The 14,406-nt window shown below is 54.9% G+C and overlaps 1 protein-coding gene across 3 annotated transcripts in view; it reads right to left on the reverse strand.

The window, feature by feature from the left end:
• Positions 1-14,406, reverse strand: part of MYO7A (myosin VIIA) — a 105,118-nt gene that overhangs the window by 62,112 nt on the left and 28,600 nt on the right. For all 3 annotated transcript variants that reach the window (XM_036861948.1, XM_036861946.1, XM_036861947.1), the window contains exons 9-15: positions 14,042-14,118; positions 13,370-13,489; positions 12,466-12,608; positions 11,255-11,465; positions 10,598-10,733; positions 7,230-7,336; positions 1,194-1,331 (exon numbers count right to left, since the gene is read on the reverse strand). In XM_036861948.1, coding sequence (XP_036717843.1) covers positions 1,194-1,331; positions 7,230-7,336; positions 10,598-10,733; positions 11,255-11,465; positions 12,466-12,608; positions 13,370-13,489; positions 14,042-14,118 — 932 coding nt within the window. The remainder of the gene's footprint in view (positions 1-1,193; positions 1,332-7,229; positions 7,337-10,597; positions 10,734-11,254; positions 11,466-12,465; positions 12,609-13,369; positions 13,490-14,041; positions 14,119-14,406) is intronic.

Genomic DNA, 14,406 nt, shown 5'->3' on the forward strand with positions numbered 1-14,406 from the left:
GAGGCAGGAGACCCAGGGAGGAGGTCCTGCAGCCAAGGGCCAGGCCACAGATGCTGAGGTCAGCCCAAAGAAGGTTCCAGAGGCATCTGAGAGCAAGAGAGATGGTGCCCAACTCCAGGGCCCTGGCCTCGGTCCCCTGGACCTCCTGCCTTAGAGGGGAGCTCACTGGAGCCCTCTGTGACTCTCACGCCCCTGAAGACCCGGTCCTGATCCCCTGGGGGACTGGCCAGCCCACTCTGGGGAATGTTTCCGGGACAGGGGACAGAGTTAGCATGCGGAAGGCTGGCTGCCGCCACCTGTTTCCTCTCGCTACAGGCACTTTCCCTGGCCCAGTACTGGCCTCCCGCCTTCCGTCCCTCCCCAGACCCTCAGGCCCCAGCTTCCCCTGGGCCTCCCCTCCTATCGCTGGGAAGAGACTTGTGGTAAACAACACCTCCCAGAGCTGGGGAAGGAGAGGGCTCCCAGGGAGGGGCGGCCCAGGCTCCTGGCTCTGCAGCCTCAAGCCCCTCAACCTCCCTGAGCCTCTGGTCCCACATCTTGAACATGGGGTCATAAAGGTCCCTCCCTCCTGGGCTGTTGGGAAGGTTGAATGAGGCTGTGGAGAGACGATCCATTCTGCTCCGGACACACAGAAAGGGCTCAACAGATGTTACTCAGAAAAGCCAAAAACGAAAATGTTCCCCACCAGTCAAAGGAATCCAGGAAGGGTTCCAGGAGGAGGTGGTCATTGGCTGGACCAAAGGAGAGAAGGCTTTCAAAGTCAGGGCCACAGCAAGAACCACAGCTGCCACTTACTGAGTGCCTTCCTAGGCGCCAGGCAGTTTGCACACATTATTGCATGGAATACCCCCAGGAGGTGGGTATGATCAGTCTCATTTCCATCTGTGAGGAAACTGAGGCACGAGAGAATGAAGTGACTTGTCTACAGTCACCCAGTGAGCAGGTGGTGGAGTTGGGATTTGAATCTGGCTTGAGCCCACTACTGCAGAGTCCAGGCTCTTTCCAGGGCACCTGCTGCCTCCAGTAAATAGGAACTTTGTTCTTTAAGCCCCTCAGGGGCCCTGCCATTCCCCACAGAGCACAAAGTCTCACATGGGCCAGCCCACCCTGCCCCTTCGGCCCAGCCCCTCCCACCCCCCCAGGCTGGTCCCATCTGCCTCCCCCTCGCCCCCTCCCAGGCCAGGGCTGCTCACCATGGGCTTCTTGAACTCGTTGGGCTTGATGCAGCGCACGAAGAAGGGCTGGCAGGCACCCAGCGTGCGCATCAGCAGCTCCAGCGACCGCTTGAACTGGCTGCTGAGTGTGGGCGAGCGCTTCCTGGTCTCGGCGCCCTGGGGGGATGGACCACAGCGATGGGAGGGGCTGACCCGTGCCCCTCCAGCCCTCCGGAAGGGAAGCAGGAGGGGAGAGGTCAGCTGGTCAAGGGCCTGAGGGAGAGCCGCCCAAGGAAGCAGGCTGGCCAGGCACATGGGTTTTCCTGTCACCCGCCTGGTCTGGGCTGGAGCTTGGATCCCAGACGCACCCCCTTCTGGGAAGCCTCCCTGATCCTGGGCCCAGGAGCGCGGCACACGCCCTGGTGTGCTGGGTGACTCTGGGCAAGACGCAGCCCCTCTCTGAGTCTCCATCCTCCCTTCCCGGGAATAAATGAGTGGCCAGACTTGGTCACCTCAGGACGATGGGGTCGTCTCTAGAGACGGGTTAGACAGACCTAAATTCAAACCCTGGCTCACCACCTCCGAGTCCTGTGATTTTAGGCAGGTCACTAAGCAGCGCTGAGCCTCAGTCTCCCAAATGGGAATAGTGCCATCTATCTAGCTGACCAGGCTGTGAGAGTCTGTCTCAGTAAACAGCAACCCGTGAGGGCGGCAGTGCTACCTGCACCCTCTGCCCTCCTTGTGGCATTAGCAGGTCAGCAGCAGGTGGGCGGGGCAGACCCAGATAAGCCTCCTAAGAAGGCACACAGCTGGCCTCTGGCCGCCGTCCAGCACCAAGGCCCAAGGGCCCCGTGCTCCACCAGCCACTATCTGGGTGAGCCGACCAGCGACCCCCTGCACCTCCCTGCCCTGTTGGGGTCTCCCTCTCAGAAGACTATGAAATGAGTTGGGGTCCTGGGGGAGGACCTGAGCAGCAAACAAACAGGAAGCAGAACCTCTCAGGCCAAGAAACTGGACATAGAAACAAGATTCGATTCCAAAGCATTTTGATGTTATTGTTTTCCTGGCAATTTCTTTTGGGTGAGGATTTTTTATTAGTGAATTTGATTATTATTGTAAGATTTTATATTTTAAATGAGTCATCATTTTATCTGATATCCTGTAGCACCAAAAACCAAGGATGCAGATGTCAATGTGTGAGATATGTGGGGGGAGGGAGAGGCATTTAACCCATTCTAAAGTTAGACCATACGCCCCCGGAATGAAATGAAACTTTCCAAGAAACAGCAAATGCTTGCTATTCTGAAATTTGCCATGTTTTCTGTTTTGGTATTATCTGGAATATATTCTAGGATTTTGCCAAGAGAAGCTGAGGAGTATTTGCACTGGGGTAGGGTGAATGTCAGGTCTGTAGCCCCCAAGTCTGCCCCAGAACCTGATCCAGCAGCAGCACTGGGTGACCCCCAACTGGGGGGGAAGCTGTCCAGGGTGGGCTGTACCCAGCCTGCATTAGAGGCCTTGCCAGGAGCACGTGTGTGCACACACAGCACAGACACACAACACACATACATAGACACACAGGCACATAACACACAAATGTACACACATATACACAGACACACACAGACACACACCACACACAAATACACACAACACACAAGACACACACACTACACACACATAACACATATACACACACAACACACACAGAAATACACGCGCAGAGAACACCCACACACACAGCACACAAAGCATGCACACATGCACAATACACACAAACAACATACACGCACATAGGACACACCCTTCTTTGGTTTCAATCAGCACTCTGGAACTATTCCTTTCTGTCTGTCTTCCCTGCTGGGCCGTGAGCCCCATGAGGACAGGCAGGTCTGCCTTGTTTACTGCTGTGCCCCAGGGCCTGGCACAGCAACGATCAACAACACTTTGCTGAACTGAAGTGGTGCTGAACTGGTTGCTAGCGTCCATGGGCTCCGAGAAATTGTCCAACTGCTCAAGCCACAGATCTAGGAACCATTCCCAACTCCTCCTCTCTCATATCCAATATGTCAGCAAATCTTATTGGCTCTACCTCCAAAATGGACCCAGAATCTGACCCCTTCTTACCACTTCCTCCACTGTCAGCCTGGTCCAAGCTGCCTGCATGGCTCTCTCGTTATTGCAATAACCTCCAAACTGGTCTCCCTGCTTCTGTCCCCCACTCTCCACACCGCCCTCCACTCCACTATCGACACAGTGATAGTGAGTGAGTGAGCGAGGCTGTTAAAACACAAATCCAGTCATGTCTCCCCTCCCCCAACCAGCTCAAAATCCTCAATGGCTCCCCAGTTCACTCAGCATGAATGCCAAGGTCCTTTGTAAGAACCCACATATCCCACAGGACCTGGTCCCGGTAACCTCCAGCCTCTCCACCACTTTATTCCCTCCCTTCCAGCCACCCCTGCCTCCATGCTCTTCCCAGGGCAGGTTGGGGCTTAAAAAGCACCTTAGGGTTTTGCACTTGCTGTTCCCTCTCCCTGCGATGCTTTTCCTCCAGAATGCACGTGGCTGGCTTCTTCACTTCCTCACCAACCTCTCAGTAAAGCCTTTCCTGATCCCCTATTCAAAACTGCAAAGCTCCACCACCAGCACCCTTCCCTCCTTCATTTTTCCCCATCTCATAAGTCACCATCTGACATTATGTAATCCACTTATTTATTTGCTTATTAACTATTTTCTCCTTCTGCTAGAGCACAAGCTCCATGAGGACAGAGGTTTCTTTCTGTTTTGTTCACTACTGTGTCCCCAGGACATATGACAATGTCTGACATATAACAGGCATTCAGTAGGTATATGTGAGGGAAGGAAGGAATGAGTGAATGGGGCCTATGATCCCAGGGTCTGCTCTCATTTCCCTGGCCACCTGGTTTCTGATTTGGTTTTATTTCATTGAGGGGAAAGGTCATCTTTTCCAACATTTGTTGTTTTCTGGGATAATCTGCAGATAATTAGGGATGGGGTAAAGGCAGAAGTGAGAAGTCCAAAGGTCAGCGTTAAATGACGCCTCGGAGGGGATGTGAGGCGCAGGCACCTGAGCATGATGTGATCGGGGCTGGGAAGTCACTGTCAGGAGGAGCCACCTGCATAAGGAGTGAACCAGCGTCCTGTGGACTCAGGGCGCCTGGGTCATGTGCCTGGGGGTGGGGGTGGGGCGGTGTTCATGCCCTGGAAGAGCTGCCCTGCTCTGCTGCTCCCTCCAGCAGCAACGGTTGGGGTGGGGCTGCCGGAGGCGCCCTGAGGAGGCAGACACAAGAGTCAGAAGGGTGGAAATTCAGGGGCTGGGGACCTGCGCAGGACACAGGTCAGATCACCGGAAGGATGTGGGCCCTCACCCTAAGGAGAGCGCTGCGGCTAGTACACTGTCATCCAATAAACTGACTCAGCATCCACACTTCACCAAGCCCATTTCCTTGTTCCTTTAACAGAGCTATCATGTTTCCAACAGTTACAAAGCATTTTTCCTTTCCTTGAGGCAAAGCTTGCAGATAGCACAGTACAGTGAAAAGGAGCAGGGACAAGAAAGCCTCACTGTAGCCCTCACTTGTACGTGACCTTGGCCAAGTCCCTGCACCTCCCTGAGACAGACCTGGAACCAATCCCTGTGTGTCACCAGCTGTGTGACTTCTCGCAAAGACCTTGGCCTCTCTGGGCCACAGTTACTTTACCTGTAAGGTGGGGGCAATAGTAATTACTCACGGGGGTGCCTAAGTGGGCCAGAAGAGTAGATGTAATTGGTATCAAATCTGTCACTGCCAGGTTCTCATTCTGTGCTCCAAAAACTCCCTCGGGAGCGGGCCACTTCTGGACCCCCCACAGTCTCACACTTGGACCTCTCCACGGTTCCTCAGCAAGTGGGTTCTATTCCCAGAGTTCAGGGAAGGAGGCTTAGAACAGGAAACTTCACGGAGAGGTCCCCACATGCCTCCACGGGTTTGGGAAAGAGAAGTAGGAGGAAAAGATGGGTTCAGTGTCTTCCGGGACTGCCCAAGACCAGGAGGAGTGGGTAGGCCTGGTAGGGGCTGGGCTGGCGTCTACAGAAGGACAGGAAAGACTGGGGGAGAGTCCAGAGCCACTCCTGTCTCACCAACACTGCGACCGGCAGTTTGTGGGCTTCATGGTGGGGACTGCCGGTGCTGGAGCTCCAGGCGCCTGGGCCCCTCTCTGGTGGTGGCCCTACGTTCATCCCATCAACCAGCTGGGCCACAGTGCTGGCCTGGGGCCGACCGTGGGCAGAGGGCGGAGGCCTGCTTCCAGACAACCTCCCTGCTCTTGATGTGCTGGGGGCCCTGCACTACCACTGTGGTTTTGTGATTTGTGCCAGAACTCTGCGAGGCACCAGGCAGCAGGGGGATGCCAGACATGCAGGAAGGAAGGGGGACCCAGCGTTAAGAGCGAATGTGAGAGGATGTCAGCATTAGGCAGAGAGGAAACTGACGGCTGAGAAGAGAAAAGGGAGGCGAAGGGACAGCAGAGCTATGCTGCTGCTAAGGGTACCCAGCATCTTTGGGGCCCAGAGCGCCTTGGGAGCCACGCACGACCTGGAGCTGGTGGTCAGGACACACCAGGGATGGTGTTCCAGGGCCTAAGGAGGTCAGGGGGCAGGGAGTGGCTTCTAGTCCCAGCTCCCCCGCATGCTGTGACTGGGAGTGAACCACACTCCATCTCTGAGCTTCAGTCCCTCATCTGCAAAATTCAGAAAATACCACCTGCCCCTCCTGCTCCACAAGGTTAATCGGAGGATCTGACTGAGTCATGGACGTAGAAATCCTTAGTAGGGCCTGATGGAAGGAGCAGGCCTTGATGCCTCCAAGAGACTCCGTGGAGGCAGAGAACTTGGGAGAGAAGGGTTCGAGTCCCAGCCCTGCCCCGATACACTGGGCAAGTCTCACCTCTTTTTCTAGGACTCAGTTTCCTCCTTTAAGAAACTGAGATGCCTGAAGTCCACACAACTCCAAAAACAAAAATCAAACCACTCCACAAACCACTCCATGAAAACGCACACTCCAAAAAAAATAAAGAATAAAAGGCCCTTTCCCCAAGCCTCAGTGCCGCAGGGGCTGAGGACACAGCCCAGCCCCAAGGGCTGCTGAGGCCTCTCCCGCCATCCTCCGGCCCCGGGCTGGGGTCTTTTACCTTCGCAGAAGCTGCTGACTGGCGGAGAGTGCCCGATGAATAACCACAGAGAAACTACAACAGGAACCACAGTGCACGGCGAGATGGGGTGGGGGGCAAGGAGAACGTGGCGGGTCAGAAAACAGAGGGCAAAATCCACCAGGGAGAGAGGACAACCCTCAGGGCAGTGGTCTGGGCTTCTGGGAGGCTGGGGGCAACACAGGCAGCAGGGCAGGCACTGAGGGGGCAGCGGCTCTGCCCTCCCCTTGAGCCCCTCCACGCACTCTCCAGGAAGCCATGGGACAGGAGGAAAATATGAAATAAAAAGGCATACAATCCTGCAGGAAACAAGTCCACCCAGTGAGAAGGTGGTGGAGCTGGGATTTGAATCTGGCTTGAGCCCACTACAGAGTCCAGGCTAACACTCTAGGGACAAAGGAAATGTCGAGGGTGGGAAATTCTCCACCCCCGCCCCCGCCAATATGGGGTCCAGGGCTGGTGCAAATATGCCGTTTGTGCCCATTTCTCTGAACAGCCACCCCCCGTCCGCGTCCTCAAGGCTGGACGTCCCCTCTTTGCCGGCGCTCCCTGTTCGCTGCTGGAGGTCGGGGTGGGGGAGGGGCCCCCCATGGAAAACCGAGTCCTGATCAGGTTCTGCTCTGCAGCATCTCACGTGATCCTCCTCTGGGCCTTGCACCCCACCCACTCCCCCTCATTAGTACAAGAGGACCCGATAGGAGGATCTTGGAGGCCCTCCAGCCCCTCCCGGAACCACAGCAAAGCACCGCCCCTGCTCTATGGCCAGAGGAGCTCAGCTGAAGCCACTAGACAAGGGGGCACCTAGATACCGGCCTGGCTTCTGGGGGCCCTTCCTGCCCAATGAAAACCACACCCCGACGTTACCATGGCGACGTCAGCCTGGAAGATCTGCTTGATGAACTTGTTCCTGGAGGAGTGGACGAGCTGGATGATGTCTCCATGCAGGGTGTCCCGGTTCTTCTCCAGGAAGCCTGGGCAGCGGCAAAGAGCAGTCACACCTCGCCAGCTCCAGCAGCCTCCCCCCGACAAGACTCACCCCTTCCCCGAAGCCACAACGCCTGGTCCAGGAAGACCCTCAAAATCCACCTAGTTCAACCACATCCACTTTACAGTTGGGGACTCGGGCCTGTAGAGGACAGTAGCTTGCCCAAGGTCACAGAGAAAGTGAGGGGCAGAGCCAGCTCTGGAACTCATCTCCCCAGCCTCACAGCCTACCTCTTCCCAGCCTGGCCAAAGAGGAGGGCAGGAAGTCTCAGTCCCCAGGAGGGAGCGGGGCACCTTGCCAACTCAACCACCACAACACCTGAAATGCCAGCTTCAGTCTTTTGGAGGAAGGTGAGATAGGCTGGGACCTGGGACCCTCTACCGGAGCGCTCGCACCTGGACAAACATCTCCTCCAGCAACAAAATACAAAGAAACTTAGGGACTAAAAATAACTACACGCATGTGCGGTGCCAGCAATTGTGAACAATAAGATACAAAAACGCCACAAACCGACTGCCATTCCTGAGCTGCTGGGAGCAAAAGCAGGGAACTGCCCATGACCCCTGCACACAGCACCACTAAGAGGGTGAGCTGACCACCTAAGCCCCTCCTCCAGCCCGACCCACCAATCCGCCACCGCCCTCACCTCATTTAAGGAACCAGCCCGCCCCCACTCAGGGAGTGAGCAAAGGCACCTGTTTCTTGTTCTCACTCCCTCGTGCTAAAGCAGCCCGAGCCCCTGTAAAGCTTGCCTGAATTTCTCGTCTGGCTTCTTACCAATTTCTATTGATTAAAGAGTCCAAGGACCCAAGTTCAGTAACAAAGGTGTCAAAAGCCCTTGTTAAGTGTGTGCCCTGGGAGAGAATACAAGTTCATCTGGTACCAGGTAATAGTAAAGGAATGCATTTAAGAGACCTTGTGTTTGGATAGTGCCTTCACAGCTGGGATGCTCACAACTCCCCCTGTATATGCAGGACAGGTGGAGATTATCTTCCCCACCCCCACAAGGGAAGAAATTGATGTTCAGAGAAGCTAAGCAAACTGTCTAACGGCACATAGCAAGCCACGGGCGGAGTTAAGACCTGAGCACAGGAGACCTGGCACCAGCCCAGGGAGGCTCCCCTGTACCACACAGACTCCAAAGAAGGCTACCATTACCAGGGACTGAGGACTTAGGAACTGGTTAATGGGGGGCCTTGCTAGCGTGCAGATGAAGATGAGGAGCCCAAGGGCTGGGGATGCCTGAGGAGGAGGAAACCTGCAGAGAAGCAGCACCCTTTCCCCCAGGACTCAGGCTGCCCTGGCTGGCAGATGGCACAGAGACCCAGTGCGGAGCTGCCCACATGGCATCTGGGGAGGGGTGAGCTTCAGGTGGCACTCAGTACTGGAAGGGGGGCTCTGAAGTTGGGATGGAATTGTAGGGTCCTAATTAAAGCTCTATGACAGACTCACTATGGGACCCTAGGGAGGTCCCCTTCTGGGCCTCAGCTTCCTTGTCTGTTGAATGAGCATGATGCACCCATAAGCTCTAGCTTCTTTTTGGATCACCTAGCACCACACATGTCATAAATAAAATTTACTGAATTGAAACAGTGCTCTGTAAACAGAAAATGCTGACACAATGGTTTAAGGTAGCTCAAAACTGATTAGTGACCTTAGACAAGTCATTTCCCTCTCGGGGCCTCAGTTTCCAAATCCATGAAAGTAGATGAGCCTTATGTTCCCTCCAGGTCTAATAATATTCTATAATTTTGTAACTGAGTAGAGTTTGCTCAATTTTCATTTTCGTCTCCTCAGCCACATCATGAAGCCTAGTACGTAATAGATGCTCAGTGAACGTTGGTTGGACTGAACTGAAAAAAAAACCCTCTCTTACTCCAAACAACAGATCCATTTGTTTGCCAAACACTCCTTCAAACTTAACATTGGCTTTCTTCTTTCTAACAGGTGGGGCGGATCTCACACCCGATAATTTAATGAGGGCTGAGCAGCCTTCTGATTCCATAATTGCTGCATGGCTTGCTCTCTGCCTTCTGGACCAACTCAACAAGGAAGTATGAAAGCAGTGGCTCTTTGCTTGTTCGTTTGGAATTTCACTGGCTTTGGCTGTGGGTGGGACCCTATGGGACTGAAGGCGGGAGGGCAGACACATCCCACAGCTGAAGCCCATTCAAGGCCAGCCCTTTGCACCAGGGTGTGAGGAGTGCGGTTGGCAAGGGCAGTCTGCCCGCTTTTGACAGACCCTGTAAGAATTCCAAGTGGGGAAAACTTGACTGTTTTCTGACCTTCTTCCTCACTTCTAGCTTTAAAATGAGCCCAACTGTATCTCCCAGGAGAAAAGAAGATACATCTCCTTCAAAGACCAAACTTGGTCTTGTTGCTCAAAGAGTTTTGGTGAGTAACTGGGCTAGTTCTAGGCCTGGCTTTGCGGCCAATAGGCTGTGTGATCTAAAAAAACGTTAACTGCCCCTTCTGAGACTCAGTTTCCCCATATGTGCAAAAGAGCATTGAGCCCACCCGAAGAATTGAAAGCAGGGACTCAAAAAGATACGTATACACCCATGTTCATGGCAGCACTATCCACAACAGCCAAAAGGTGGAAACAACCCAAATGTCCACCAACAGATGAATGGATAAATAAAATGTGGTGTATACACACACACACACACACACACACACACACACACACACACACAAACACAATGGAATATTATTCAGTCATAAAAAAGAAAGAAAATTCTGACACATGCTGCAACATGGATGAACCTTGAGGGCATTATGCTAAGTGAAATAAGCCAGACACAAAAGGTCAGATATTGTATGTTTCCACTTATATGAGGTACTTAGAATAGTCAGATACATAGAGACAGAAAGTAGAATAGAGGTTATCAGGGACTAGCGGGTGGGGGGAGGATGGAGAGTTATTGTTTAGCGGGTACAGAGCTTCTATTTGGGGTGATGATGAATAGGCTCTGGAGAGTGGTGATGGTTGTACAATATTGTGAATATACTTAATGCCACTGAACTGTAGACTTAAAAATTGTTAAAATGGTAAATTTTATATTACATATATTTTACCACAATTTTTTTTAAATCCCTAAAAAAAAGCACTGAGCCCAATGCTTCCTAACATCCCTTCCCTCTTTGTATTCCAGGGCCCTGGTCTCTGTCCTGGGCTGGAGAAGGGGAAGGAAGGGAGGGGACACAAGCAAAGAGAGACAGCCAGCCCCAGAGGGCCCACCTGTACCTTGACTCTCATAGTAAACAACGCCTGCAAAGTGGATGATCCCAAACTGGGTCTCGTGGTTGTTCTTGGGGGGAACGTAGTTCGAGTTGAGCTTGTGCTGGGAGTTCAGTTTATGCAACATGGTGGTGTCTGTGCCCTGTGGGAACAAAGGAGCAGCTGTCAAGCCCACCCTCTCCTCCCTGTCGTCCCACTCTCCACCAGGCCCTACTGCCTTTCCTGCCCCTTGTCTTTTCACTCCCTCTTCTGTCTTTCCCAACAGCTTCCCTCCCTTTACTTATGCCCCACACAGGAGCTCTCTGGGCCTCCATTTCCCCATCTGTTAAGTGGGTGAATTGGAATTACACAACCCTGAAAGTACATTCCAGCTTAGAAAATCTATTTCCCATGATTAAAATCATGAGAGCAGCCCCTCCCCCACTCTAAGACATATTCCGCATCTGGAGCAGCTATTCTGCACCAGCTGCATGCTTAGATCTTCATAGTTTGGTCCAGGACCCACTGGACCGTAGGTAATTCCCAAATGTCAGATGAGAGCACTTGAACCGGCCCCAAAGCTGCTCTGAGAGGCGCGTGTCATTAGTCCCATTCCACAGAAGAGGAAAGTGGAGGCTCAGAGTGTGGAGGGGACGTGTCTGCCCCGCTCCGCTGCAGGCCCACCTTGGGGAACTTGCTCTCCTCATCGATGAGGGAAATGATGTTCATGGGCTTGTTAGCGATCATGTCCAGGGCGTCCTGGTTGTCTGTGAACTCGATGTGCAGCCAGTCGATGCTCTCCAGGTCATACTCCTCCTGTTCCAGCTTGAACACGTGCCGCACGAAGAACTGCTGCAGGTGCTCATTGGCGAAGTTGATGCACAGCTGCTCGAAGCTGCAGGGAGGGGTGCAGGGCACAGGTGGCAGCGGGAGGCAGGGGGATGTTCAGGCCCTGCCTTGCTGCTCAGGGGCCGGCCCCAGCTTGGTGTGCAGTGTGCCCCTGGGACTTCCAATCTCTGAGGTGAACCAGCATTGCAAGTCCAACCCCCTCCATTACCGAAGAGGACACGGAGGCCCAGAGAGGGCACAGCACTTGCCCAAGGTCACTCAGTGAGTCGGAAGGAGAGTTAAGGCTGGAGCCCTCTTCCCTGCATGACCAGGCCCTGGGAGAGGGCTGGTAGATGGGCACCACACCCCTGGCAGAGCACCTGGGAGAGGAAGAGCCAAGGCACTGGGGAGGGGCCTCAAAGAGAGACCCAAAGCGTCAGCAGACGTGGGAAGGGGGCTCGTGAGATTTGGCAAGAAGGGCCTTGACAGTGACATCTCTGAGCCACCAACTCAGTGCTCTCCCAGGTGACAGACACTTCATGTGTTCAGTGTGGGTGTTTTGGTGGTGTGGAGGGCTTTGAGACATCTGAACATTACAGGAATTGAAGTGACTTGCCTGGGGTCACACAGCTAAAAAGTGGGGCAGGGCTGGCTGCCTCCAGCTCCAGTGTCCACCTGGGCCTGCTCCATCCATCTGCCCCTCACACAGCCCCCAAGTGGGACACCAGCGATGGCCAACACCCCATCTCAAGCTGGGCTCAGGCCCGGCCTCACCTGCTTTGAGGCACCTTGGAGCTTGGACTCTGGACTGATGGGCAGCGGGGACTAGAGTGTCTGTGATGGTGTGAGAGCCTTCGCTCCACCAGCCCAGCTGGCCTCAGCTGACCCAGGGACTGGAGGGGACAGGGAAGAAGGGGAAAGGGCCCCACAGGGTGTCTGGAGTCAAATTTTCCAACAGCCTGGCAGAGTGTGCTTGGAGCCAGCTAAATGTAGTTTAAAGGGAGAGATTTGACACTTAAGCCCATGTTGTAGAAGAAAATTCCCACAGGACACAGCCCATGTGGTACCTGTTCACAGCAAAGTTCTCAAACCCAAAGATGTCCAGGAGACCAATGGACCTCCGAGAGTTCGTCACTTCCTGGGAGGGAGGCTTGTAAATTGCTGCGTTGATCTTGTCCACAATCCACACAAAGAGCCGCCCGTAGATCCCCTGAGGGGAGAGGCAGCCGCATAAGCCACGGGGAGCAGCCACAGCCTCCCAGGAGGACCGGCCAGGCTCCTGGGCCTCCGTGGCCCCACTCCAGCCCCTTCCTGCTGCACGAAACCCCCAAGCTTTTATTCCAGCTTCTCCCTCTCCCTGGAGCACCCTCTCCTGCCAGAACAATTCCTGCCTGTTTTTCAAAGCTCTGTGGAGATATCAGCTCCACCAAGAAACTTCTCCTGACCTCACGCAGTTTGGGCTCCCATCTCTCCAACCACCTCTGTCTCCCCTTCAGCTCTGATTATCACGAGGGTCCCAGAGCCCAGCACAGGGCCTGGCACAGCGGAGGGGCTCAATGGATGACAATATGGCAGGACTGGGGGGCCTCTCCACCCGACCCAGCCCCTCTTCGGCAGTCTTCGTTGGAGAGATCAGAGAGGGTATCCCCTGGGCTGGGAATAGCACAGCAGACTGAGTGACCAAAGATTATGATTCAGCATGAAGCAGGCCAGGTGTGGAGGGCCTCAGGGCACCAGAGCTGTTGGGGCCCCTGAAGAGCACAGCTCCCAGCCCCTTGTGGGAAAGACGAATGAGGCTCCGGGGAAGGCAGACTCTTGCCCAGGCCCCAGAGAGAGCCAGTGGCTGGAGCCGGACCCAAGGGCAGACCGGGGTCAAGGCCCAGACGTCCTTCCAGCTCTGTGGACTCCTCGGCTCCTGTCCATCAACAACCCCACCTCCCGTGGGGCGGGGAGAGCCGGCAGCCACTCCACCTTGACGAAGGCGTCTCTCACGTCCAGCGCCTGCTCCCTGCTGAGCGGGGTGGACACCGTCTCCCCGCGGGTGATGAGGGTGCGGCTGGTCAGGCAGTTCATCAGGTCTGGGGGGTTCACCTAGTGGGGCAACATCCAGGCACCCCTCAGCCACCCGCCAGCCTGCCCCTCCCTCCATCACACCTAGAGCCCCTCCCACTTTCCACCAGGCCTGACTCAGACTCTGCCCTCCATGGCCATATCCTCCCCAGTCATCAAACCCACCCAAGGGCCACTGAGAAGGAACTGCTCTCTCCTCAACAGCCCCCTCCCATCCCCCCAGCATGTCCCCTGTCCCTCCGGCACTGGCTTTGACTCTGGCTTTATTTATACCAGTTTTCCAACTCGAGGCAGAGCCTAGTAAATCTTTACTACAAGACTGACTGACCCTCTCAGGGCGCCCCCATGCTCCACACCCTCCCCAGGGGCAGCCGCGCTAGGTCTCCACTCCTCCTCCGGGACCCACTCCTCCTCCGGGACCCGTGCCCAACACAGATCCTGCACACAACCGGTTCTCGACGTCGAACTTCTAGAACTCTCCAAGCAGAGGGCCCCAGCTCCCTGAGCCTGAAGTCAAAACTGCTCCTCTGGGAGAAAGAGAAGCAGCCGAGGGGACAGAAAGCTCTCACTGACCTCGAGCAGAGACGCGGCTGTGGCCAGGGACGGGGAGAAGAGGACCTCGCAGGCATCCAGGTTTTCAAACGTACGGTCTGTCAGCAGCACCAGGGCACAGCGTCAGGCAAGAGGGGGTGGGCGTGGGGGGAAAGGGACAGTCTAGGAGGACGAGGCGGCTCTGCCCACTCTCAGGGGGACTGCCCTGCCCACAGAGGGCATCAGCACCATGACTAAATGCTTTTCTGGGTTAATATCAGTTTGACAAATGTTGTCACCACGAGCCACGGGCACCAGGAGGGTAGGGAGCATGTATGCCCAACATCTGGCTCCATGCCTGACATCCAAGTAGCAGACACTGGCAGTCATGGCCCCCTCTCCCATGC

Source organism: Balaenoptera musculus, chromosome 8, assembly GCF_009873245.2.
Source record: "Balaenoptera musculus isolate JJ_BM4_2016_0621 chromosome 8, mBalMus1.pri.v3, whole genome shotgun sequence".
NCBI lineage: Eukaryota > Metazoa > Chordata > Mammalia > Artiodactyla > Balaenopteridae > Balaenoptera > Balaenoptera musculus.